This window comes from Argopecten irradians, chromosome 3 (assembly GCF_041381155.1).
Source record: "Argopecten irradians isolate NY chromosome 3, Ai_NY, whole genome shotgun sequence".
Taxonomy (NCBI): Eukaryota; Metazoa; Mollusca; class Bivalvia; order Pectinida; family Pectinidae; genus Argopecten; species Argopecten irradians.
The window spans coordinates 29,278,078-29,305,381 of NC_091136.1; the positions used below are offsets into that span (position 1 = coordinate 29,278,078).

Consider the following 27,304-nt stretch of genomic DNA (forward strand, 5'->3'; position numbering starts at 1 on the left):
TGTGTAGCAGCTATTTCTATTGTGGTTGTGTTACAGAAAATGAATATTTCATGTTATACCGTACAACTACTGCATGAAAATAGACATGTTTCTTCATTTCCAAATACTCAAATATTGTTCATTATTATAAAAATTCTTTTTAACATTTTCTAGGTGAAACTTCTGCTAAGAAACAGAAATTATCTTGTGAAACATCTGAGGAAACAGTCAAAACTTTGTCCAATGATGAATTAGAGAAATCCACACTAGATACATCTAAGGAGGATCAGAGTTCCAAGGAGAAAGTAGACAGTAAATCAGAGAATGATGTCTCTGAGAGTGCTAACCAATCCAAAAATGATTCTAGTCAGTCTGACTCTGTAGATAAGGAGAAGTCGGAGCCCGGTGAGGGAGGGGTGAGTAAGGACAGTGATCAGGATTCTGATGTGGTGATTGTGATCCCAGCAGAGGAGGACAAGTCAGTGGCAGACAATAAATCTGACACTGAAGGTAAATCTGACAGGGACAAACAGCCTAATGTAGAAACCAAACCGGAAACAGAGGAGGGTAAGGCTAAGGAGAAAATGGCAGAGGAAAACACTGACACACAATCAAAGGACCAAGATGAGACCATGAAAGACTGTGATGAGCCACAGCCTGGTCCATCAGGACACTGTCGGAATGATAATCAGGAACATTCGAGCGGGGAGTCGAGACACAGTTCAAGTGATGAGATGCCACGGTCACGAGAACGTCCAACCATTGTAGACTATGTAGCCAAGCATATAGAGCATATCATTTGTTCTTATGGGAAAGCATTAAAGTGAAAATAGGGCCAATTATTTTAAGTCTTTCTTATTTCTCTCGTAGCATAAAACAGTAGACTGCCATTCAATTAATTAGGATTAACTTTGAAATGCTATGCCAATCTAGTTTTCTCTCCCATTGGTGAAGTATTAGTTTGCCTGCCCTGAGCTTAGCATTATGTGATGCCAACTTGTGTTACTGGAGGTGAGAGAGTCTTATAGTAGAGAGATCTTATGGGTGGTTATATTGTCATATACCCATCGTATAACCATGTATGTTTGGTTCTGTGAATGACTGCGACATGTGAAATGGTTGTCCTCAAATGTCGCTTCATGATTATAAAACTTGACTTCTATCACTGCCAGGCTTGTGTTGTCTATGTGATCCAAGGTTGTGAGTTCATCTCCTGCTGTTTATGTTTGTTTGGTAAATTTATCTCGCGTTGTTTAGTTATTCTGATGTTTTAATCAGATCTTTATTGTAGGTGTAAGTTGTTTTACTTTGTTCAGCCTTGAGATTACTTCCACCATCAGTATTATTAAGTGCATGATCAACATTTTAACCTGAATGACAGTTACTCTGTTACAATAAATCAAACTGTAGGATAATTTGCCTCCATATAAATTTATTTTTTGACCGAATACAGTAATACGGCTTTCACTGAATGTGTTCCAAATACATTGTATTTTTCTCATTTAGCTAGTTATCAAAACTTCCAAGTCCTATTGCCTTTGTGTTGGATTGACTTATTTTTTAGACATAAAAGTTGAAATATTTGAAAATGTTACCTTTATTTATAATAATACACTGTGGATAAAAGGGGTTAAAGTGACCCACCTTGATTCACCTCTAAAAACTGTTACTTTTGACCCTGACCCGGTAAATTTTACTACAAACATTAAAAAAATAATTTGATAAACAATATATGAGACATGTACACTGTTCTGTTTTACAATGTTTTCTCTGTACAGTTGTTGGAATTTTCCCAACATCATCTGAGGTGAGGAATTGTACTAACGAATTATGAGATGAATACAGATAAGGTTTGAATCGTTTTATGTTATTCTGTAACAAGACTATCTGAAGACCTTGATCTTCCTTGTACCAAGTGCTCTTTCTCATCTCACATGATGAGCTTGTTATGACGTGTTAGGTATTTTATGCCAGGCTTTATACCAATATAAATTCCTATTGTTTAAGATTTACTTGAGTGATGATCTAGCTCTCTGGTTACTGCAAATTGTTATAACACTGCATCGATTGAAACCCGTAACAGAAATAGTGGCTATACATGTTATAGGTTATACAACTGTGATTTATGAAATATATGAAAATATGAAATGTAATACTACACTGCTTAAGTATGGTATCAGTTTGTGATATGTTTTCTCATGTTTGTGCATTTTGCAGATCTCATTTGTGTGAAGTAATAATGTTCATTATCAATGATACCCCAGATGATCATACCACCAAGTGGTTCATTTCTGTTCAGTTTGACATTAGATCACGCTTCTTGTGTTCGGAAATATCACCATGACTGGCCATGGAAAAGCTCCTGGTTTGATATATCAGTAAATTATCATATGTGATGACCTGATTTCCTATACAAAATAATAAAATGAAAATATCAACATATTTGAGTGTATTGAAAAAGATAGTTATGTTTTAGATTATCTAGTAGGGAAGAATGAAAGATCATTTTCTATAGTACATGTATAATCTCTATTCACCAAAATCTTTAGATATCAAACCAGTACCTTCTTCATGGCTTGTTGTTAGTTGCCTGTACTTGGTAGACGTATGCTGTGTGATTCTCGATAGAACTAGGAATGGTAGGTGTTGTGAGAGGTATGTGTGAGAGCGTACCAAAGATCTGCAACCAAATACTGTACAATCTTATGTTAATTGGTGTTTTATTTATATCTGTCACTGAAGTTGCTTCCATACTCAATGTGCTGGTGATAATTCATAATAGAAAAACATCTTTTTTGAACAAATAATTAAAATGTCAAAGTACTTTTATTTGTCTCTGTTTTCCTTTTGCTACTTTTTTTATTAGTTATGTTTGATTTTGCAGGAAGTGGACAATCACAAGATCTTTGATTCAAAGAAATGATATGATACTACTTTAATACACAACAAAGTCTTTCTCCCTAATAATGTATTTCAATTTTATTTCCTTTGTTTAATTCACAATAGAATTAAATAATCTTGTAATCAGGAATGGTACATTGACATGGTTGGTTTCCTACAGTAATTTTACGACAGAACATGTGTATCATACTTTTCAAAATCTACACCTGTAAAAGCTGGAGATTCTGATAAATGCTAACTGCCTCGTCAATAAATTTGACCCAACTGATATTGTCAATACATTTGTAAGACTTTGGTTGGCTTTTTGATACTGGTACACAAAGTATTCACATAATATTTGTATACTGGCACTGTGACACAGAAGGTATTTTCATGTCCAACAAGATTTGTTTTATAAACAAAATACATGTATTCAATGATCAGCACAGTTTTCAAAACCTGTAAACAATAGATACTACTTAATAGTAGGAGATTTATAAAATGAAATACCTAGAATGATACACCTTATTGGTTTAAGGTATATAAATTGATATGAGCATCTAGACAAATGAGAAACATGCAAAAGCATAAATGATCCTCGCAAAATTTTTTTTTTGTTCCTTCCCTTTTCAAACTGACATACCATTTGAAATTTCATTAGCATAAATTAATGATTCTAAATTTCAATACATTACTGCATATTTATCATAGAAATCAGCTAAATATATTGGCGATAAGCTTGACTTCCCATTTATTAATAACAATTATACACACACTTCTTTACCTCAGCATTTATGCAATACACAAGTTCCACCAAAATATGAAAAATAGTTGTTTACGATGTAAACTGAATGCAAATTAATGCGAGGTATTTTCAGTTTCCTCAAAAACAAAGAAAGGGTAAAAAGGTGGAGCATCAACAATATTAATGATGGCATTAAAATATAAATGTTAAAACTGTAACAAAATTATCAAGGTTACCCAAATATCATACAGACCGACAAAAGAATAAACAAATAAATTGGCCATTTCTCCAAATCTTATACAGAACCTCTACCATGGTATACCAAGTACAGTAATTAATTGGTTGGCATGTATTCTCCTGAAGATACCACATCAGAGTAAAAAGATTGTGCCAAGCTGTTGACTAGCTGAAGTATCCCACTATGAATTCCTCAACAGCACTGGGTCTGTGCACTAGGCCTTGGGGAAGACCGGACTAAGCTACCTGTTCAGACTTCTATCCCTAGCCTGGACTGCATTTCAGAGTAACTCTCTTGGTTTGGATTGCACTGACACTATTATCTCCCTTGATTGGTTAACGTTTGTGATACAAGGCAATCAAATAGCTCATAAGGGTCAGTTGTTTGCAAACTTCCCCAAAAAACCTGTTGGCTTAATTTCTGCCACATTTTCATTAAATTATTGAATCTATAAAAATCTTCATCAACAGAATATATTGGAGCCAAATCCAAAAATTTGTTTGATTCTGTTCCAGTAATTGAGTTTCCATCCTTCCCGCGTTTTATCTAGTTCAGTGTCTGGGACACCTGTTTGTGTTAGATTTAACACAGTACAGTCCTCCTTTTCTACTAGTTCAAAGGTCACAACAGAATAGTGCTCATCAGGCCAGCTCTTCACTCTCCATCTCTGTACAATCTTTGTTGGCTGAACCTAACATCAAACATAGATACAGGTATTAGTCAAATAGAATCCTGGTGTCATTAATTTCAATAGTAAATTTGAAACTTAAAACACCATGTAAATTTCAGTGATGTAAGTATAGAAAGTTCTTCATAAAATTATGAAGAAATAATTTCTATAATACTATATCTTTATCCATTCTTTTAATTAAGCATTATTCTTAACACCAAGGATGGCAAAACAAGCGTACCAGCTCTACAAATTCTCCAGTGATATTTCCGTTGAGGAATGAGAACCGTCCTCCCTTCTCTACTTCCATTGACACAGGACCACTAGTAAAGGCTTGCACCATCTAATGAACAAGAAACGTTAAAAATGAAACAACAGATCTCATTTACGGCCGTGTTTCCCCAACTGAGAACGACGCGTGTATATAAACCCCTACCGCTCTACCGCTGACTTGAATGAGTGTACTGTAGCCATGTTATTTATAGACTCGAGTACTGTCGCCAAATCCACTGGTAAATTGGTACTGGATGCTACACTGGGGCCTCTCATCCTGCTTAACGAAACTGAATGGCTAGTAAGCTTAACCGATCTATATATCATCAACAATGCGTCTGTGTCTACTTAAAAACAAAACAAATATTCTTCAAATTGCATCAGCATGCACTTAACTAGTATTTCTTTATTATATATAATTACCAAATCTTCATATTTCTAGTAAAACTGGATCTAAAACTCCTTATAGATCTACGTAGGGAACCGCCATAACATGTCCTGGCTGCAGGCCGTGTGCAAAAAGTAAAAACATACGTGGGATTTATAAGACGAGTCCTTAACTGTCCTATATTTAGGATTTTCAATAAGTGGTTTATAATATTATTACAGCAAAACTGACAAGCTACAAGGTTAGTGGCATTTTTAACCGTACTGTTATATATAATTAGCCATCAGCTTGGATCTTGTGCCGTACAGGTAGTGAGTTTACTCACAATGTGGTTATTGCAAGCCAACGTATCTGCTATCTGATTGCTCTTTAAAGTTTGTTAATGATCTCAAACACACTTATAACTTATTGTGGCAATTTTAAGTAACTAGATTATAATATTTTCAAATAGTTCTGATAACTATTCATGTGTAATATCTCCAGACATTGACAAGTGTACGGAGTACAGCGGACTGCCAATGTTTTTGACATGTTCTGCAAGATATATTTCACTGTTTCAGTTACGGTGGCCAATAAAAGAAAACAAACACAGTGCAATTATATTATGTTATTTCTTCTAAATACAACACTTCTTTGTGCAAGTTGTCAAGCATTTATTGTGAATGTTTTGCAATGAAATTACCACGTTTATAACATTGAATTTGTGGTTCCCCGGACATCGTTTTCCCCAAAATTTGAATTTTTCAGCATTTTCAGCCCTAAAAAAATACATGTGCAAAGTGCACTGGTGTGTAAGTTACACAAGTTTTTACGGTATTTGTAACAATTACGATTGTGTTTAGTACAGCTAATGTAGCCAGAGCGTCCGCGATTTACCTGTGGATTGGCGATAGTACTCGAGTCTATAAATAACTAGCTTCACTCATCCAATACATCGATACAAGTCCATTCAATACATCTATAAAAGTCAACGGTAGAGCTGTAGGGGTTTATATACACGCGCCGTTCTCAGTTGGGGTAGCACAGCTGTAATCTATCACTTTTCATGTTATTGTCTAAGCCAAAAATACAATGTAACTCTGTTTGGTCAGAATATGTATGTTAATCAATAAATAATGTATATTTTGTATACAGATTACATAGCTACAGAAATGCACCAATAACAGCAAACAAAAATAAAGCCGTCAAGTGTTGCATCTCATGATCTGTCTAGAAATGTTTACCTCCTTATCTGTGAGAGCACGGTAGAGGTCCTCTGCTCGACATCTGAATTCTTCTTTATCTACAAGTTTCTTTGTATGAATCCTTACACCAACGTTTTCATTTTTCGGATTTATTATCATTTTGTTCATTTCTTGTCGCATTTTATTCTGAAATTAAGATTTATATACAAATGTAATATATACAACTGCAATGTAAATGTAGAACAATCAATTTACCAGCAAATAGATGTTAAGTAAAAAATTACCAATTCCAAGTCATATGCATAGCTGTGAAACCTCTTAAATGCTTTTTCAAGGATCATGTGATCACTATAATTTCTACATAATGTACACAGCCAGAATCAGTAAATTTGATTTTTTTGACCCCACTTAACAATGACACAGAACAAGGATTTATAACGGTAAGTAAGAAGGATTTGTCACTGTCTCTTTAAACTACTAAACATGCACTATGAACCGGAAATACAAATAATTTTTTCTAAACAAATACTTATCTTATTGCGTCAAATGAAATACCATGTAAAGCTCAATACATTTCACAATGTCTAATCCTTGCTTCGAAGACGGTAGATTTAGAAGAAATGTCGTAATAATATAAACTTTCATTAAAAAAAAATGAAATGACAGCTCGCTTCAGAAAGTAAGAAGGTAAGTCTTGCACCCGCAATTTACATCGAAGGTTGCCTTGGCGAATATCAAAGCAAATAAGTCGTCGCTAGTGTCGGGAATCGGTTGCAATTTTTTGATCAATTATCAGTTTTGTGTAACCAATTGATGATCAATTAAAATCAATTATATTTTCCTTTGGTGTATAAACAAGTCTTGTATCAAGTTTAAGGAGAAACCTGTTGCCATGGTCTCAGGTCACTTATGTTATAACAAATAAAATCATACTCCTCTGAATGTTTACATTACTGTGTAGTGCTTATGTACTCTTCAATTTGTAGATGCCTGATATTTGAAATGATATGAGCAACAACACACACAAGCAATTGATTGCTACAAGTTTTCCATGACATTTCTTGCGTGTTTTACTTATCGTCTAATTATACACTTTTGTTTATCATGATTTCACACAATTTTGACGAAACTCAATTACAGATTTCTTACTTGATTAATTGGTTGAACACCCCAAACCAACGATACTCGACAAACTTGATTAATTGAAACACTTTTAGTCCGCGCCCAATGTTATGGTCAGTGCACAAGCATAAAAGCGCTCGCGGCATATTCTTTAAAAACCGTGAGTAACTTATCCTCCTTCATTTATGTCCTTGCACAGAATGACATGCTGCTTTCTATTAAAGCACTATTGTCCTTGAAAATGATTTCAGCACAGAATGGTCTATACACTGTACAGTGTGTTCAGACACCTGGTAGATGTTACCATAGATGGAGAAAAGAGAGTTTTAACTACTGATCAACAAACAACCCCAATTCATATTAGACCTGTTATTTCATCTTGACTTACTGCAGCTTGTTTCTTTTCTGTAGCGTTCGCTGTGGAGCTGCCCTTGGTGGGGAGAACAATTCCTTTACCATACTCTACAAGATACAAAAATAAGTTTGAGAAGGTAACTATAATTTTTTCAAAAAGGTAACTATAATTTTTTCAAAAACTCTGGCATCAGAAAAGTGATACCGATTTCCAGTACAGTGTTAAAATTTAAAATTTATGACCTTTTTTCTTTTCTTTTTATTCATTTTTGATTTGAGTCACTTCTGTGCAATAAAATATCTTAACACAAAATTATACCTTCTTTTAGCTCCTTTATGTACTTGGCAATCTGTTTTCTCACTAAATCCTGACCTTTCTTTCTCATCATCTCTTTAACTTTATATGCTTCATCTGTTGTTTTGTCTATTGTTACTTCAAACTACACAAATTGAAAAGATAAAACAAATTAAACCAAAAGCACTGAAAATGTGTACAGATACATGTTTATCAAAATTATTAACAATACCTTTGTATAACATATTCAGAAAAAAACAAGGAGGCAGCTTTTAACAAGAGATCCCAGAGGGATCTTGGCGCCCACCAATGAATGATCTATGTCTGACAATGGAAAGAGGGATCTTTTCTCTGCTTTTCAAACTTTTGCAAACAAACTACATATAAAATTTGAGACAGATCGCTTCAGTACTTTCTGAAAATAGCGATAACAAACTTCAACTATCAAAATCCAAGATGCCTCCTTGGTGGCCATCTTGTTGATCGATCAGTCCCAAATCAAAATATGCACAACAAGGGCCCTAGGGGAACCTATACATGAAATTTGAGACAGATTCATTCGATACTTTCTGAGAAATAGCGATAACAATCTTTAACTATCAAAATCCAAGATGGCAGGCTGGCGGCCATTTTGTTGATCGATCGATCCAGAAACGCATTATGCACAACTAGAGCCCCAGGGAAACCTATATATGAAATTTGAGAAAGATCCCTTCAGTACTTTGTGAGAAATAACGATAACAATCTTTAACTATCAAAATCCAAGATGGCTGCCTGGCGGCCATCTTGTTGACCGATCGTTTCTCAAAACGCAATATGCACAACTAGAGCCCTAGGGGAACCTACATATGAAATTTGAGAAAGAGCCCTGTCAGTACTTTCTGAGAAATAGCGATAACAAACTTTAACTATCAAAATTCAAAATGGCGGCCATCTTGTTGACAGATCCCTTTGATACTTTCTGAGAAATAGCGATAACAAGAATTGTTAACGGACGGACGGACGGAAGGACGGCCGGACGGATGGACGGAAGGACGGACGGACGGACCACGGACAGAAAGCGATTTGAATTGCCCACCATCTGATGATAGTGGGCTAAAAATATGCAAAGGGTAATTTTTGTACTACTAAAACAAGATTTTACACATCTGAGCCTTTATACATCTTAATCTCAACTGATAACTTAAACATATTTGAAGCTAAAACTTAAGTTTAGATGGTTTGATTCTCAATAAAGTATATGTACTGCATTGGCTTTGTTACAATGGTAATATTCAACTTACATTTACTTCATCTGCTTCATTTTCCTCGCTTAGATTGGGAATTTCAAACTTTCCTTTATGTTTTTTTACACCATCTTTAAGTCTCCCTACAAAATAAAAGTAAGAACTGTAATGATTTATTGATTAGACAATAAGTATTTGTTTATATTTTCAGGGACAAAGGACAAATGAAATGCTTATTAGTCACTGATATTTATTATGTATACCGGTAATATGCTTATGCCATATATTGTTATATACATACACATTATTATTGTAGTGTACTCAAAAAATCTTCTAAGGAAAAACTATGTATGAATAACTCACCTGACCATTCTCCTGCAATAGTCCATTCATAGAAGAATATCAGTTTTCCTTTTCTATTATTTGCTGTGGCTTCTCCATCTAATGTAGTCATGGAATTTATTTCACAGAAGACTGCAATGGATATATACAAATGATTTTTTAATTTTGTCAGATGAAGTTAATCTTTTCAAAATTACAACTGTTTTTGCCATTTGATACCTTTACCTTTTCAATCTTTTGCATTTAATGGAAAACTTTTTGAAAAGAATATCATAAGAAATGAAGTGTATGAGGCTATGATTTTATCTTTACCAGGTAACTATTTCGATTACTGGTAATACTTAAACTGAAAACAAATATTGAAAACTTCCTTTATAATTGAAAACTCACATTCATCATCTTCAACAATTAGTCCATTTAATAATTCCTTTAATTTGTCTTTTGACCAATTAGTTGCATTCTTCTCAGTCCTAAAAAGAAAAAAAGCACTCAAATTTAATATAATCGACAAATGCTTCAGGTGGAAAGAACAGATTACTGAACAACCTAAATGATAAACTTACTGGAAATAATATTGATTTTGATTGAAAATTACCGAAATGTAAAGGTCTTGATTTGGTTTAAGTATATACTAAGACACATATGTCAAGATATGAAAACTGCTGTACACGGATTTATATATTATATAATTTGATTGAACAAACTATAGTTAATTCTCAATCTGAAATCCCATAGCAACATGAAAGAAAATAATGGTTACTAAAATAAACCTTATATTCTTTTTTTTGTATATGTCTAAAATTTTAGATAAAGTGTTAAAATTAAAAACCTTTATCACCATGACAACAATTTCACAATGACATACATGTACCCCGGTACGTTCATTGCACTATATATTTGTTATTCCATTGATCAATAATTTATAGTTAGAAAATAGACTTTATTATTAGTGGTATTAACCAAATTTTAATGAATAAATCATTTTTTTTGTTATAATTACCATAGGCTTCCAAAAATCTTTATGTTTAAGTGAATTCGAATATTGACATTCATAATCCCTCCATTAAATGGTAATTAGAAACTAGTTATGACAAGAAAAAATGAATTTATAATTGCTTGCTTATTGTACTATAAAATATAGGTTGAGAAAATTGATTCTTGTTCTCATAATTGAGAGTGACCATACAGCAATCTGTAGATCGGCCTTTGGCTTGAAATACTTATCCTGTGTCATAAGTGAGTTTGTGCCCAGCCCTGTGGCACAAGCCGTCAGCTGTCGGTGCCAATCAACGGTGATCAACTTACCAATGCCAGTTGTTTACATTTGTACCGTCTGGTCGTTCTTCAACAATCCATCGAGGATCACCTTCTCCCCACTTCGCCATAGTTACAGAATAGTGGGATGGTATAGAACACTTTTCTTACTGTTTAATGAAGTTGTTTACCGACACACCGCTACGATACAGCCAACGCTGCTTCGCTCGCCTGTGGTTCGCACGTTTCTGGAAGGGAATCTCCCGGAAGTACTATAGCGCCTCCTATGAAGAGAATATTCGAGAAAATACTATGCTGAAACTTTATTTGTGATGTATGCGTGCCAATTATTTCTATGGAAATATCAACGAAATAATAAATAATGATGTATTTCATAAATAAGTATGCATATTATCTCACAAATAACTGTAGTTTTCTACATAAATATGAATAGTCAAGGGAAATCACTCCCAACTTATTACTTGGACATAATTCTACTTCCGGAATAACACAGCATGCAGCATGGATGGGTTTGATTTGTTCAAAAAACTTGGCGTTGGTGTAAAATTTGATATTCAAAGGTTTCAGAAAGATGCTGAACGCTTTAAGGTAACATTATGAAGTAGTTGTATTGTCAGTCACCGCCTAGTGATTTATAGCTAGGTGTTCATTTGGTACATGTAACGTTACATTGCAGAGTTTTTGCCCCTCTCCCTCCTTACTCCATAAGAAAATAACATGGAATTGTACAAGCTTGTCGATTTATTTTCAGACGTCATTGTGCTGAATGTGTTCTACGTTATGTTTGACATTTGTCTCTTGCTAAAGATGTCAAAGATATCTGATTAGTTTGGGTCACGTGGAAAATAACATTGGATTTTTGTTTTGTTTCTGTAAACAAGACCCGGTACAGGAAAAGATTAAGTTCTGTACTTTTTTACACGTGCGTAATCAGCCACAATTTAGGTCTTCATACAAAATCAGAACTCATCCTAAAAATCAACAATTTAAAATGGTATCTGCTATAGCCAGTGTCACTGTGTTGTTGATTGCATGTTGTTATACTAATTGGCCTAAGATGACTAACAAATATCAATGAATAATATGTAGTAAAACATCTAGCATGTGGATTTTATTTTGTAGTTGACACGTCCAGCACAACAACAACAAAAACAAGTCGAAAATAACCATACTTCAGCTATAAAAAGGAAAGCTTTGCAGAACACAGATCAAAGAAAGAAGAAAATCAAAGGTACTGAAAACAATCCAGAATATCAGGAGTACCTCAACCAACCTGTTTGGGCCAAATACTTTTTCTCATATATATATTAATCAGGTCAGGGAAAACCACCAACTTGTGTATTATATGCAAACTTGCCTATTATAGCCAAAATGGAGAATGGAATTGTTACTAAAAATAGCCTAAATGGCTGAAATTTCAACTTTTGCTATGCTATATTTTTCAAAAAATCACATTAATATGTGCCAAGATAAAGTACAATTTACTAAATTTTGTGCAGTGGAAGCATTTGTTACTTAGGAACTTGATGCAAGTTTTCTCAAAGTATTGCTCTATTTTCAATACTTTCCGACATGCAAATAAATCCAATTTTTGCATTTGTGCTATGTTTCATAGTTAAATGAATGCAACTTGTGAACATGTTTGGGAAAGGTTCATTTTACAGCAGTTTTATTTATTTTTAGTAACAAATCCATACTCCAATTAGGGTATAAAATTCTAGTTTGCGTATAATAATCAAGTTAGTGGTTTTCCCAAACCTGGAAATGGCTTAAGTTAACAGAAGATATCAAACACAACATCCTTAAACTCTTTTCAGATGACAGTATATTATACAAAATCATATACAATACAGAAGACTCACCCAAGTTGCAAGTTGCAAACATTCAGAACAAGTTCAGTACAAGACCTGATGGGAAATCTCAACAGGCCCTCACTACAAACATTCAGAACAAGTTCAGTACAAGACCTGATGGGAAATCTCAACAGGCCCTCACTACAAACATTCAGAACAATTATAGTACAAGACCTGATGGGAAATCTCAACAGGCCCTCACTACAAACATTCAGAACAATTATAGTACAAGACCTGATGGGAAATCTCAACAGGCCCTCACTACAAACATTCAGAACAAGTTCAGTACAAGATCTGATGGGAAATCTCAACAGGCCCTCACTACAAACATTCAGAACAAGTTCAGTACAAGACCTGATGGGAAATCTCAACAGGCCCTCACTACAAATATTCAGAACAAGAACATTATTCCACATAATCATAACCATTCTGTTGCATTACACCATATCGTAGACTATAGCACCAGACGAACACATCCTTATTGACACAGAAATGCCACTACATTTGTAATTACAAACTTCTTCACATGACAAAATTAGTAGTTGTTGGTTTATTTTATGTATTCACTAGCTAGTATTCACAGAGATTTTTTGAAATAATAGAAATAGATAAAAACCATTCTGTAAATAATTGCACTTATACAGTAGTTGAATCCCTGAATGTCATTGTTATAGCTGATATATGCATATACACTATATGCTATAAATAACAACATTAAACAGCAAACAGATTAGCAAGATAGTAGTTTGAATATCATTTTCTGGTTTGTTACATTTTGTAATATTTTTGCATTTTTTTTATCAATTTCTATTCTTTTAGAAAGTGAATCTGATGACTCCAGTGATGCAGATGACTCGAATCCAGAACATGATTTATATTCAGGAGATGAATATTCATCTGATGCTTCCTCTAATAATGAGGAAGAGGAAGAACCAGAATTACAATTACTTGGAAACATAAAATCACAAAATGGAAAAATCCCACACCAACAAAACAAGAAGAAGAAGAAAGCAAAGGATCGTTCTTTAGAGAAAATGGCACAGATACAAACAGAACAGGTATAGAATCAAAGCTAAAAAAATTTATGTGTAATATATTATCTCTGTCCCTGCATCAGGTTACATATCAACTTCTAGATGCCGAAAATAATGTGAAAATTTATCAAATATTGCAGTTACATCTGACCATCTAATTTTGTTGATAAGAAAAAGTTAAAAACATATATTTTTTCCTTTATTTTAAATTTTAAGAGTCAGGATGACCTATTGTCATCATGCACCGTCCGTCGCCGTCCGCCGTCCGTCGTCCGCCATCCGTAAACTTTTCATTCAAACGACTTCTTCTCAATAACCGGAAGGCCCAGGGTACTCATATTTGGCCTGTAGGTTGCTGGGATGAAGGGCTACCAAGTTTGTTCAAATGAATGACCTTGACCTTCATTCAAGGTCACAGGGGTCAAATAGGCTAAAATCTTTAAACAACTTCTTCTCAAAAACCAGAAGGCCCAGGGTTCTGATATTCAGCCTGTAGGATGCTGGGATGAAGGGCTACCAAGTTTGTTCAAATAAATGACCTTGACCTTCATTTAAGGTCACAGGGGTCAAATAGGCTAAAATCCTTTTAAACAACTTCTTGTGAATAACTAAGAGGTCTAGAGACCTGATATTAGGCCTGTGGCATGCTGGGATGAAGGGCTACCAAGTTTGTTCAAATGAATGACCTTGACCTTCATTCAAGGTCAAAGGGGTCAAAAAGGCTAAAATCTGTAAACGACTTCTTTTCAAGAACCAGAAGGCCCAGGGTACTGATATTGGGCCTGTAGGATGCTGGGATGAAGGGCTACCAAGTTTGTTCAAATAAATGACCTTGACCTTCATTCAAGGTCACAGGGGTCAAATAGGCTAAAATCCTTTAAACAACTTCTTGTGAATAACTAAGAGGCCTAGAGACCTGATATTAGGCCTGTGGCATGCTGGGATGAAGGGCTACCAAGTTTGTTCAAATGAATGACCTTGACCTTCATTCAAGGTCAAAGGGGTCAAATAGGCTAAAATCTTTAAACGACTTCTTCTCGAGAACCAGAAGGCCCAGGGTACTGATATTGGGCCTGTGACATGCTGGGGTGAAGGGCTACCAAGTTTGTTCAAATGAATGACCTTGACCTTCATTCAAGGTCAAATGGGTCAAAAAGGCTAAAATCTGTAAACGACTTCTTGTGAATAACTAAGAGGCCTAGAGACCTGATATTAGGCCTGTAGAATGCTGGGATGAAGGGCTACCAAGTTTGTTCAAATAAATGACCTTGACCTTCTTTCAAGGTCATAGGGGTCAAATAGGCTAAAATCTTTAAACGATTTCTTCTCAAGAACCAGAAGGCCTAGGGTACTGATATTGGGCCTGCAGGATGCATGGATGAAGGGCTACCAAGTCTGTTCAAATAAATGCCCTATGACCTTCATTCAAGGTCACAGGGGTCAAATAGGCTAAAATCCTTTAAACAAGTTCTTGTGAATAACTAAGAGGCCTAGAGACCTGATATTAGGCCTGTCGCATGCTGGGATGAAGGGCTACCAATTTTGTTCAAATGAATGACCTTGATCTTCATTCAAGGTCATAGGGGTCAAATAGGCTAAAATCTTTAAACGACTATGTTGTATTGTACTATTAGTCAGATGACCGTTAAGGCCCAAAACATATATTTTTTCCTTTATTTTAAATTTTAAGAGTTTTCAACAGTTTTAAACTTTACTTAGCATACATTTTAGATAGTAAGTTTTGCATGTACATATGAAGTATTTCCCGATGTTTTCCTTCTACTAGTTGAACCACGTTAAAAACAAACACAGGATCCACACCCATGGGACAGATGTTCCTCGCCTCCTGGAGACCTTCGATCAGCTTACACATGAATACAATGTCCACCCTCAACTGGTCCAGAATATTAGATCAGCGGGTTACGACCTCCCCACTCCCATACAGATGCAAGCCATCCCTGTCATGCTACATGTAAGGTCATAAGAGGATAAACAAATGAGTTTAATTTAGTGAACACAATACAGTATTGTTTATACTCAAAATAAGTCTCTATTGCTAACATTTTTTTGTGTGATATTATTTTTTTTATTATTTGTTATATTGTTATTTATTTAAGTGTTTCCTTAAATGAGAAAATAATTCTGAAGTAAATTTTTGCAGTTTGCACACTCAAATTAACAAGTTAATTTAATTTAATACCTGCAATTCTGTCTGCAAACTCAAAGATTATGAAATGTGTCACTTTAGTTTTAATTTCTTCGTGATCCTAAATCTGTGGTTCCTAAAGTTTTATTAAATGAGCCTCTAGATTTCTGTAAGGCTCTGTACTTTTCTGAGGCAGACCCACGGACTGAAAAACCCACCTTAGTTTGGTTCAGATATTATTACTAACATCTGCAATATTCCAATATAAATACAGCCAATATGCATTGCTGTCGGTTACAGAGAAGGGAGTTAATGGCTTGTGCTCCCACAGGATCAGGGAAGACTGCAGCTTTTATTATCCCTATTCTCCACCACCTTAAGGAGCCTCGAAACCAGGGATTTAGGGCTCTGGTACTGGCCCCAACTAGGGAGCTGGCTAAACAGGTCAGAGGGGCAAGAGTGTTCTGAAAATTTATTTATTTTAAAGAAATCAACTATATGATATTAAGGCATATTGATGTCATTAAAACTTTATTATCATTAAGTAATCTCCTAAATCCTGATATCATAATATAGTATAATGATGTTGTTAAGAAAGTTATCTCTGTGTGTTGTGAGGTGTTTAAACAAATAAAATGTTAGCTAAGAATCACAGCAAAAATCTTTAATGTTTTTTTCTCACCATTTTTACAGACATATAGAGAATGTCAGAAGCTTTCAGAGGGAAGAGGATTCAGGATCCATTATATTGAGAAAGCAAGCACGGCTATAAAGAAGTTTGGACCAAAATCATCTCAGAAGTTTGGTAAGATATTATTATGGTAAATCATCTCCAAAATGACACGGCAGATGAAAATAAGGGCAAATATCATTTTACCTTTCTCATGATAAAAAGAATTGTCTGTATAATATGTACACTGTTTTTGTGTATTGAATCCATTTGAGGTGCATAGGCTCTTATTAATTTCATTATTCTCTTAAAGTCTTAAGAGAAAATATAGAGAAAGAAATGGTGGTACAGGGACATATAAGGATTGTAATTTTCTTATAAAATTCACATTGATGCCAAGAAGAGAAAAAATGAATTAATCTCAATAACTCTCATAGGTTTATACAGGATTAAATGCTTTTTTGACATAATCAACATTTCAAATGATATTGTCATTGATTTCGATGACTAACAGTGCATTACAGATTGAACAACTTGAATATTTGATATAACAATTTATTGCAAAAGTTTAAAAAAGTAATCAAGTACTGTTGACTGTTAGTTATAATACATCTAAAACATTGCTTTAATATGATTTGTACCTATCCCCTACAGATATCCTTGTATCCACACCCAACAGACTGGTGTATATGCTGAAACAAGACTGCTTACGGCTTAACAGGTGAGACAGATATTTTCTCAGTATATCTTTCAACTTCCATGTAGATATTGTAACCGTTTCCAAAGGAAATTTCAAACATACCAATATGTTATCTCTATTGGTCATGGGATCATTTCATGTGTGTACTCATTTACCCTCATCAGATGTAAGTGTAAACAATGTTTTGTTTTGATATAAACTTTTACTGGCTATTATACAGCTTTACAGTAAAATCTTGGTTTTGAAATTATATATCTGATATGAAATGCTGATTATTACTGAAGTTTTGATTCATATACATGTACTTGAAAAAGTATTACCATTGTATATTTTGTAGTAATGATTTTAAGATGTCCTCTTTTCTTGAAGTGTTGAGTGGCTGGTTGTCGATGAGTCTGATAAATTGTTTGAAGAAGGAAAGACAGGATTCAGAGATCAGGTACCAAATATTAAAGATACAAGTAGTTTTATAGCACAGTAAGGCAATATATTGAGGTTTTGTATGTACAAAAACATAGTGGAAAAAAAGTAAAACATTCAATGTATTAATTGGTTAAAGGTAGGTTTCGCCCAAAGAAATATAAAGACTATGCAATTAAAATTTATCCTGTACATAGATGTAATCTTCAGACCATTTATAATGCATACAGTGAACAACACAGGTGGTCAGTTGCCTAGCTTGACCAGGAAAATACTCCTATGAAAATAGAGCGAAGTGGAGCTTTACATAGAACGATGACATATTTTTAGACCACCATCATTAGCCCACCATCATCAGATGGTGGGCTATTCAAATCACTTTTCGTCCGTGGTCCATGGTCCGTCCGTTCGTCTGTCCATCCATCTGTATGTCCATCCTTCCGTCCGTTAACAATTCTTGTTACCGCTATTTCTCAGAAAGTACTGAAGATATCTTACTCAAATTTCATATGTAGGTTCCCCTAGGGCCCTAGCTGTGCATATTGCATTTTGGGACCAATCGGTCAACAACATGGCCGCCAGGCAGCCATCTTGGATTTTGATAGTTAAAGTTTGTTATCGCTATTTCTCAGAAAGTAATGAAGGGATCTTTCTCAAATTTCATATGATGGTTCCCCTAGGGCCCTAGTTGTGCATATTGCATTTTTGGACTGATCAGTCAACAAGATTGATGCCAGGCAGCCATCTTGGATTTTGATAGTTAAAGTTTGTTATCGCTATTTCTCAGAAAGTGCTGAAGGGATCTGTCTCAAATTTCATATGTAGGTTCCCCTAGGGCCCTAGTTGTGGATATTGCATTTTGGGATTGATCGATCAACAACATGGCCACCAGGCAGCCATCTTGGATTTTGATAGTTAAAGTTTGTTACTGATATTTCTCAGAAAGTGCTGAAGGGATTCTTCTCAAATTTCACATGTAGGTTCCCCTAGTCCCCTAGTTGTGCATATTGCATTTTGGGACCGATCGATAAATAAGATGGCCGACAGGACACCATCTTGGATTTTGACAATTAAAGTTTGTTACCGCTATTTCTCAAAAAGTACTGAAGGGAGCTGTCTCAAATTGTATATGCAAGTTCCTGTAGGAACTTATTTGTGCTTATTGCATTTTCCGATTGATCAGTCAAAAAAATTGCTGACATGTAGCCATCTTGGATTTTGATAATTGAAATTTGTTGCTCAGAAAGTACTCAAAGGATCTTTCTCAAATTTCATAAGTAGTAATATGAAGGAAAAGTTTGAAAAGCAGAGAAAAGATCCCTCTGGGATCTCTTGTTTTCCAAAACAGGCTGCATCAACAAACGGAAGGGTGTAACAAAATGTCAGATAGCAGTGACAGTCCTGATACTGTATGTTTAGTAAAAGAAAAAAACCTCGAAGTGCGATGGATTGTTTGTACATATCATATAATCTACAACACTTCATGTTACTGATATACGCTTGCTAGCTTTGTACATCATAACATATATGTAGTTTGCCACTGCATGTCTGCTAGCATGTGTTGAAATTTAAAACTTACCTTGTGTAACACAAGTCCAACAGAATCAGGGCAAGCTTCGCATGAGATGCGGCTTCTGTTTCTTCTTTTGCTACATGACATCTCCGACTTTCATTCCCTTCAGCTTCATTTGTAATATATCAAGGATTTCCTTCAATTTTGTATTCAAGATACGTGGTCAATCTCATACGCATAAAGAAAATTGAGGTATTTTGAATATGTTTTTAATATAACGCATTTAGCGTTTGTATTATTGCTATCCGGTTTATTATTGATGTGTAGGACTTGCCCTACAATGACATCTAGTGGTGACCTCTTGAACCATTTCAGTCATAAACTTCCATTCATAAATTCTTATTCATTGAATAATATCACTTTGGACCAATCAGTAGTCATGAGAAGACTGCCTTCTGATTGGTAGAACACACAGAGTGTGTATAGAATACACAGTGTTATATAATACACAGCCCATCTAGGTCATCAACTGTACCTTATATGCCAGTACTCCCCAACTGTTGCCTGTTGGTGACTCCTCTGTCCAACTTACATAATCTTTGTTAATGATAGTTCAAATTGGACTTACTATCTAAGGCTTATAGTCCTAAGAGTTATAGAGTAAACTAATCAGATGTTCTTTCTGTGTACCTAAAAACAGATCTGAGGTAAAGGCAAAATAACTTAAGGCCTGGTCCCACTGGCGTTAATGAAGATTTGCGAATGTATACGTATTCGCTGAACATACGCAATATTAGTAAATCGTACTTGTATCTGTCGCCCAACATCCGCACACGTCCGCAATGGCATGTTTTTCCGTTCCCAGGATTTTTGAACTGCACAAAATTTTGATTGCGGAAATCATTCGCATTAGATGCGCTATTCGTACGCAATACATACTCAATACATGCTTACTATATGCGCTGTATATCCGCTGTTATTCGTTGATATCCGCAACTGACTGGGTTTTGCGGCTTTATAGCAACCTGGGACAGTGTGTAAAACGAATGTATAGCGTACCTATCACGTTGACATCACGAATTAAAATAATTTGTAGCGAATGCATATTGAGTTCAGCGTTTGTGTTGCGTCCGTTTTGCATTTGATTTGAGAATAATTTGCAAATGTATAACAAACGTGTTGCGTAAACCTAAACTACTGTATAAATATGGCAAAAATCGAAATATTTGTCTATTATTTCCTGTCCGTCGAGAAGTACTGGTGTAATAATGGGTCATCGGCAATAATACCAATGCAGCGTAACAATGGTATCCAACAACATATTAATCTACTTGTTCAAGTCATAAAATTATTTTAAAGACAGAAAAGAAAAAGTTGTCTGCTTTGATTTGAATTTGAAACAGACTGGACCTTCTTTGTATCTGGAGGAGGTAGGATGAAAGTTGCAGCTAGCTTATCTTTGTTGCAGTCGTGTTGTTGTGAAAAGCGATTCCGAAAGGCCCGAGCGCGCTTCTTTTACCTCCGTAATTCAGATGCCCTATATGCGCATTACAATCATTCTTCCCGCTACATCTGTGCAATGCATTATTAATAGATTAGTAATATTTCTGTAACAATCGCAATACTTTCGATCTGTTTCCTCAATAAATGCGTTAGTTATTCGTAATTGTTTGTTAGGTATCTGCTTTGTTACCGATTGTACACCTCACGGGAGAGCGTCCGTTATCGTATTCGCTTGTATTTGTGAAATATCGGCATTTGTTCGTAATAAATCCGTAATTCATACTTGAAAATTTGTTATTTTAAGCCAATTTTGTTGCGGATGACAACGAACGGCCAAAATTTATAAACTTAATTCATCTGTAATTAATCCGCTCTTCAGTGGGACCAGGCCTTTATAAGGCTGCCCTCATGTGTGCATGGCTTTACCAAAATAAGTGTATGTGCAACATAAGAAACAAGAGTATTGGATAAAAACTCATTTTAAAGAAGACTTTTGTTTTCTTTGTAATTTTCATGTAGGAACTTTAATCAAGAAAAAACAAAACATATGTGTTTTTTGTGATCAGTTGAATGTTCTTGAAATAATTGATATTAAAGTCTTTATAATATGGTTTATATATTTTGATTTTGGAAATTCAATTGATTTTATTCTATTTTTCTGTTCAGTTGCGTTGTATTTGCAGTACTTTGAGTACTTTGATTTCATCTTTTCTTCCGTTTATCAGGTTTTACAAAAAAATATTTATTTGGTTGAGCTAAACCTACCTTGAATGTTATATCGCAAAAGTATGAAATTTCTATGACCAAATTCAGAGATACAGACCTGGAGTTAAATTTGCAATCTTTGTTTTAGTTAGCTGAGATCTACAAAGCTTGTGACGGTCGGAATCTGCGGCGTGCCATGTTCAGTGCTACATTTGCTTTTGATGTGGAGGAATGGTGCAAATTGAACCTGGACAACGTCATACAGGCTTATATAGGAGCTAAGTAAGTGCTGTTTTGTACTTAATTGTAACTTTAAATCTATATTAAATCAATATTAGTTTTATATTGTATTTGCAGAGATAGTCTCTCTTTCCTATCATAAGTATGTAAAACTAAGTATGTCTATAATTTTCTTCTGGTATATTTACCACTTCAAGTAATTTGTATCCTACATACAGTGGAAATATGATAATCCTTACTCCAATAGGCTGGAAAAAAGTATCAAGTAAAAGATTAAATTATTGACTGAGTGAACAGAATCTGTCAGTCAGGAAAATTCACAATTGGGACAGATTGGGCAGATGACGTATAGGTTTGTAAGGATCCTGTGTTATCTGTAATACAACTATTGATTTCTTGACCGATATAATTTTCTAGAGAGATATAAACATTGTTAATTGTTAGGCAACACATTTTATGTCTTTGTGCATCGGTCAAAATGTAAATTGAAAAGTAAACCCTGATAATGTTTTGTTGCGCTACTGGGTACATTTTCCAAAGCTGTTTTCATGGAAAATGTCTTCTGTTTTCAGAAATTCAGCAACAGAAACTATACAACAGGAGTTGAAGTTTGTAGGAACAGAATCAGGAAAGCTGTTTGCTATCAGAGAAATCATACAACAGGTAATATATGTTAGTCACTGACAACAATTAAATCAAAACTGCGTTGTTGTAATGGTATTTATATATGTATTAAACTGATATATTGAACTTATTTGATATGGACATGTATTTCCACAAATATGTGAAAAAATGTTGCAATTTGATTCCTCTTTCTCAAAGATATGTAAGAAAATGGTTTTTAAAAAAAAAAAGTAATTTTGGTGTTAATTTGTTTTACAGGGTATAGAACCTCCTGTGTTGGTGTTTGTCCAATCAAAGGACCGAGCCAAGCAATTGTTCCGTGAACTCATCTATGATGGCATCAATGTTGATGCTATACATTCAGACAGGACTCAACTACAGGTAAGCAGATATCACAGAAATGTCCTCAAAGATTAAATTATGCTTCATTTGATTCCAACACCAAGAATATTTGCCATTTACCAAATCATTAAAGTTCTTCAGCGTAAATGTTTATTTGTGGTCTTCAAAATTCAAAGAATGTGGCCAGGTTAAGAGTCTTCAGCATTTTCTATTATGTGCACAGCCTACCAATACAATGCACGCCCATAACGTTGATACTTCTCCACATTACTTTATCTCTTGAATAATTAATAAACAAACAAAATTTTGTAGATTGCACACATAAAAACAATCTGAAGTTTAAACTAAATTACTAATTGAAACTGTGACACTTGAAATTTGAAGATGACCTAGCAATATAAGTATTTCCTTTATATAGTTAGTAAAATATACAGAAGTCACAAAACATAAATTCAGTTTTAAAATACACAGTTATTTGTCACTTCCTGTATACTGTTTGATATATTGATTGCAAATCCTAACACTTTGTAATAAACTGATTATAGAGAGACAATGTCGTGAAGAGTTTCCGGGCTGGAAAGATCTGGATCATGATCTGTACGGAACTGATGGGCCGTGGAATAGACTTCAAAGGAGTTAACCTCGTCATCAACTACGACTTCCCAAACAGTGCAATCAGCTACATACACAGAATTGGTGAGTTACTTCCCCTTCATCCTAAAACTTTTACTTCTACCATTTATTCCATCCCTGAGATATTTGAGAAAGGAAAGAGATACACAAATGTGACATAATGCATGTACTTAGCTAAGGTTACACAAGTATATTTATCAGTAGATTGGCAGTGTATTTAGGTTTAATCAGTTATACCCCATTTGTCTATTTAACTGGAGATTGACATAAGTCACAAATACTGCCAAACTTTGTTATTTCAAAGCCAGCAAAGCCTGATAAAACATCAAGTTATCAAAGTTTTGGCAGTTAAAGATGAAATTTAAATAATGAGGTTGAGAAATAAAACTTCAAATATGTGCATATTCTGAATATGGCACTATAAAAAAAATCTTCATGGAATTTGATAATAGAATTTTTCACTAGATCATTACAAGCTTGTCAGTGACCTCTATCTTTACATACCACCTTGTTTGTAGGTAGGACAGGTCGTGCCGGCAGACCAGGAAGAGCCGTGACCTTCTTCACCGAGGATGATGTAGTCAACATCCGCAGGTAGGCTATGATGTAAACAATCTGACACATAGACTAAAAATCAAAAGCTCCTGTGTTAAAGTGTGATTAGTGATTAAAACATTAATATTATCATCCACATACTTATGAAATATTTGTACCTATAAATCAGATATACTCTTTATATAAAAACAAAGTTGACAAGTTACCACATATATGTGGTAACAGATACACATACTACTTCATAGGGAAATTCACATGAGAAATTGTTATCTCATAACTGCGCTTGGGATATTGCTGTCAAAATACGTCCTTGTGATTGTGGTAATAATAAAGTGTTTTAAGTTCAAGGATATGCTATATTACTAACTTAAAATTATCCTTGAATTCCATCTTTTATTTCAATTTCTGATCTACCATTGTAATTATGCTGTAGTATTGCCAACATCATGAATGAAGCTGGATGTCCCGTCCCCGACTACATGTTACAAATCAAACGTCTGAACAAGTAAGTTATTAGTAATATCAACTCACTGTTGTGTGGTGGTATTGACTATTGTGCTGTTAAAACAAAGCTGTTTCTTTTCACCAAACACAAACTGACTGATTTAATGTAAACTCACAGAACTGATGGTCATACCTATAATATAATGGTGTCTTTAAATCAACCATAGGCAGCTAACAGCTGGCCTTTGTAGACCCTCCATGGCAGGGACTGTCATGTGCAAAACTTTCTTCCATCATGAACATCTGACAATCCTTATACATGTATGATAAAAACTACCAAAAGGACATAAAATTAGGTATAACATATTTATCGGGTTATTATTTTTAAAGAATGGCAATTTTGTATGGTTGCTCTGTGTGGTCTTCAATGCTTTTGATATAACTTCCAGAAAAAAGAGAAAGAAGCTGTCCAAGAGAGTACCTCGGAGGGATTGTATCTCTACCAACCTCAAAGCCAGGCGTGTACAGGCAGTTATCAACGAGAGGATGTAAGTATAGGTTGTCTGTTTTAATATCAGCCATAATTCTTCTCTTAAATTGTTTAACTATTGTAAACAATCATATTTTAATGCTGACTTAATTTCCCATTTTCACGCCAAAGGCCATTTTTCTCATTGTTACAGTATTAATTAGCTCGCCTATTTCGAAGAATAGGGGGAGCTAATGTTGTCCCGGCGTCTGCGTCGGCGTCCCATTTCACGTTAAAGTTTTTCAAGTTTCTGTTTCGTCAATTGTTTAATCTTAAGTCATCATAAATGTTTATGATTTTATTTTCCTAATGTGTATGGATGCTGAACGTGATAATACAACTAATTTGGGGCCCTTTAGGGGGTTTTTGAGTCTATTAATTTGTCATATTTCCATGTTAAAGTTTTTGAGCAAGTTTCTATTTTGTCCATTGTTTAAGCATAAGTCATCATAAAAGTTTATGATTTTATTTTCCTAATGTGTATGGATGCTGAACGTGATAATACAACCAATTTGGGGCTTTTAGAGGGTTTTTGAGTCTGTTAATTTGTCATATTTCCATGTTTAAATAGTAAAAATACTTGGACATCAACTTCTTCTGAATAGGCGAGCTTTGCTGTTCTCCAGCAGCTCTTGTTTGTCTTTTTGGTGAAGTATTAGTCATAGAAGCATAAATATTTGGAAACCTTATCTCAATCCTTATTCTGATTTTAGGAAAAAGAAGACAGATAAAAACTCCAAGAAAAGGAAATCACCCGGAGACCAGTCTGACGGGGAAGATGCTGTAGAGGATCTCTCACAGGTGTCTCAAATAGACTCTAGTAGTGAAGGAGTGAGGAAGAAGAAGAATAAGAAAGACAGATCTAAAATTCACACAAAAACGAAAAAGAAGAAAATGGTGGGGAAGACTGTGAAGTGACATCATATGTTGTATTAATATGACAGCTATCATCGAGGTTATTATTACATTGTCATTAAATTTTATGAAAAATCCTGATTATTCTTGTGCGGGTGGTATTTGTGATTATAGACTTTTTCTAACTTTGTTCACCCAAAGTCGACAAGACCATAAAATACTTCATTGTTTAAATAGTAAAAATACTTGGACATCAACTTCTTGTGAATAGGCGAGCTTTGCTGTTCTCCAGCAGCTCTTGTTTGTCTTTTTGGTGAAGTATTAGTCATAGAAGCATAAATATTTGGAAACCTTATCTCAATCCTTATTCTGATTTTAGGAAAAAGAAGACAGATAAAAACTCCAAGAAAAGGAAATCACCCGGAGACCAGTCTGACGAGGAAGATGCTATAGAGGATCTCTCACAGGTGTCTCAAATAGACTCTAGTAGTGAAGGAGTGAGGAAGAAGAAGAATAAGAAAGACAGATCTAAAATTCACACAAAAACGAAAAAGAAGAAAATGGTGGGGAAGACTGTGAAGTGACATCATATGTTGTATTAATATGACAGCTATCATCGAGGTTATTATTACATTGTCATTAAATTTTATGAAAAATCCTGATTCTTGTGCGGGTGGTATTTGTGATTATAGATCTAACTTTGTTCACCCAAAGTCGACAAGACCATAAAATACTTCATATTAAACAGGACACTCAAATTGAATTAGTTAAAGTTAACAGGTTCAACTAAACAAGTGAATAATGATTTAAAACTGTACAATTGAATTTTGCATACATTGTATTACACAACCAATAAATACAAAAGGTAGAAGTAGATGATGGAGAACCTTAGAAACCTTAATTAATAAAGTCCTTACCCATGAAAATGTGAAATTAAGTCTCCTGGAAAATAAGTTGGTTTACAGACAATGAACTTTGACATTTGGCCTACAGTTTTAGTCTTTTTACTAGTAGATTGTCGTAACCGACACTGTTTAACATGATGCAGTAAGTAAACTACCATATAGCTGGTTATTTTTCCAGACCAATATTTTTTTTAATTGATCTTAAAATGAGAAAATTTAATTTTAGTGTTTCTAAATTTTTGCAAGCTGTCTTTAAAGGTATCTATGAATCAATAACTTCTTAACATTTTGTAAATTAAATTTATGCAATCATAGCAATGTCTCACGAAAATATCACCTCTCCAAAAATAACTGGCTTTACAGTATGTGGTAAATGTTCATTGGTATTTTCTGTTTGGGCTGTGAGTTGCTTTACAAACTATGAGATGTGTACAAGGGTGATCATTCCCTAGTCTTGAGCAATAGAGGTTTGTATTACAGTGTAAAAGTAATCTATCTCCCGTATAATGAGAAATAAATATCCTTTACGGTTTTTGGGTACCATGAAGGTGCCCTCTCTCTTTTTGGATGTGATAGAGTGACCTCTTCAGGGTATGTTTTCTCTCCATCTCTTGCTAGATGCCATAGTGATTTCCTCAAAATTTGGATTTTTACAGGTGCCC

General features: G+C 34.6%; 3 protein-coding genes across 4 annotated transcripts in view; 2 read left to right on the plus strand and 1 right to left on the minus strand.

The window, feature by feature from the left end:
- The window catches only part of LOC138319611 (ubiquitin carboxyl-terminal hydrolase 34-like), a 57,860-nt gene extending 55,057 nt beyond the window's left edge, over positions 1-2,803 (plus strand). The window contains 1 exon segment of the mRNA XM_069262758.1: positions 154-2,803. Within this exon segment, the coding sequence (XP_069118859.1) occupies positions 154-806 (653 nt within the window). The 3' untranslated portion in view covers positions 807-2,803.
- A 137-nt stretch (positions 2,804-2,940) lies between these two features.
- LOC138318137 (activator of 90 kDa heat shock protein ATPase homolog 1-like) lies at positions 2,941-11,220 on the minus strand. The gene is made up of 9 exons (XM_069260262.1): positions 11,002-11,220; positions 10,087-10,166; positions 9,718-9,828; positions 9,412-9,497; positions 8,153-8,273; positions 7,868-7,941; positions 6,397-6,543; positions 4,754-4,855; positions 2,941-4,533 (listed from the first exon to the last, which is right to left on the minus strand). The coding sequence occupies exons 1-9, from the start codon at positions 11,079-11,081 to the stop codon at positions 4,306-4,308; spliced, it is 1,029 nt and encodes a 342-aa protein (XP_069116363.1). The 5' UTR covers positions 11,082-11,220; the 3' UTR covers positions 2,941-4,305.
- A 75-nt stretch (positions 11,221-11,295) lies between these two features.
- On the plus strand, positions 11,296-26,396 carry LOC138318136 (probable ATP-dependent RNA helicase DDX52). Of its 2 annotated transcripts, none has more exons than XM_069260261.1 (16): positions 11,296-11,559; positions 12,094-12,202; positions 13,644-13,882; positions 15,645-15,830; positions 16,305-16,448; positions 16,698-16,809; positions 17,329-17,395; positions 17,744-17,813; positions 21,664-21,797; positions 22,328-22,418; positions 22,638-22,760; positions 23,267-23,417; positions 23,873-23,948; positions 24,343-24,414; positions 24,803-24,901; positions 26,117-26,396. In XM_069260261.1, exons 1-16 carry the CDS (start codon positions 11,473-11,475, stop codon positions 26,319-26,321), a joined length of 1,965 nt encoding a protein of 654 aa, XP_069116362.1. In that variant the 5' UTR covers positions 11,296-11,472; the 3' UTR covers positions 26,322-26,396. The 2 variants fall into 2 exon arrangements, with proteins under 2 accessions (XP_069116362.1, XP_069116361.1); XM_069260260.1 differs by lacking the exon at positions 26,117-26,396 and adding an exon at positions 25,596-25,875 and having other exon boundaries at positions 11,304-11,559.
- Positions 26,397-27,304: the final 908 nt, after the last annotated feature.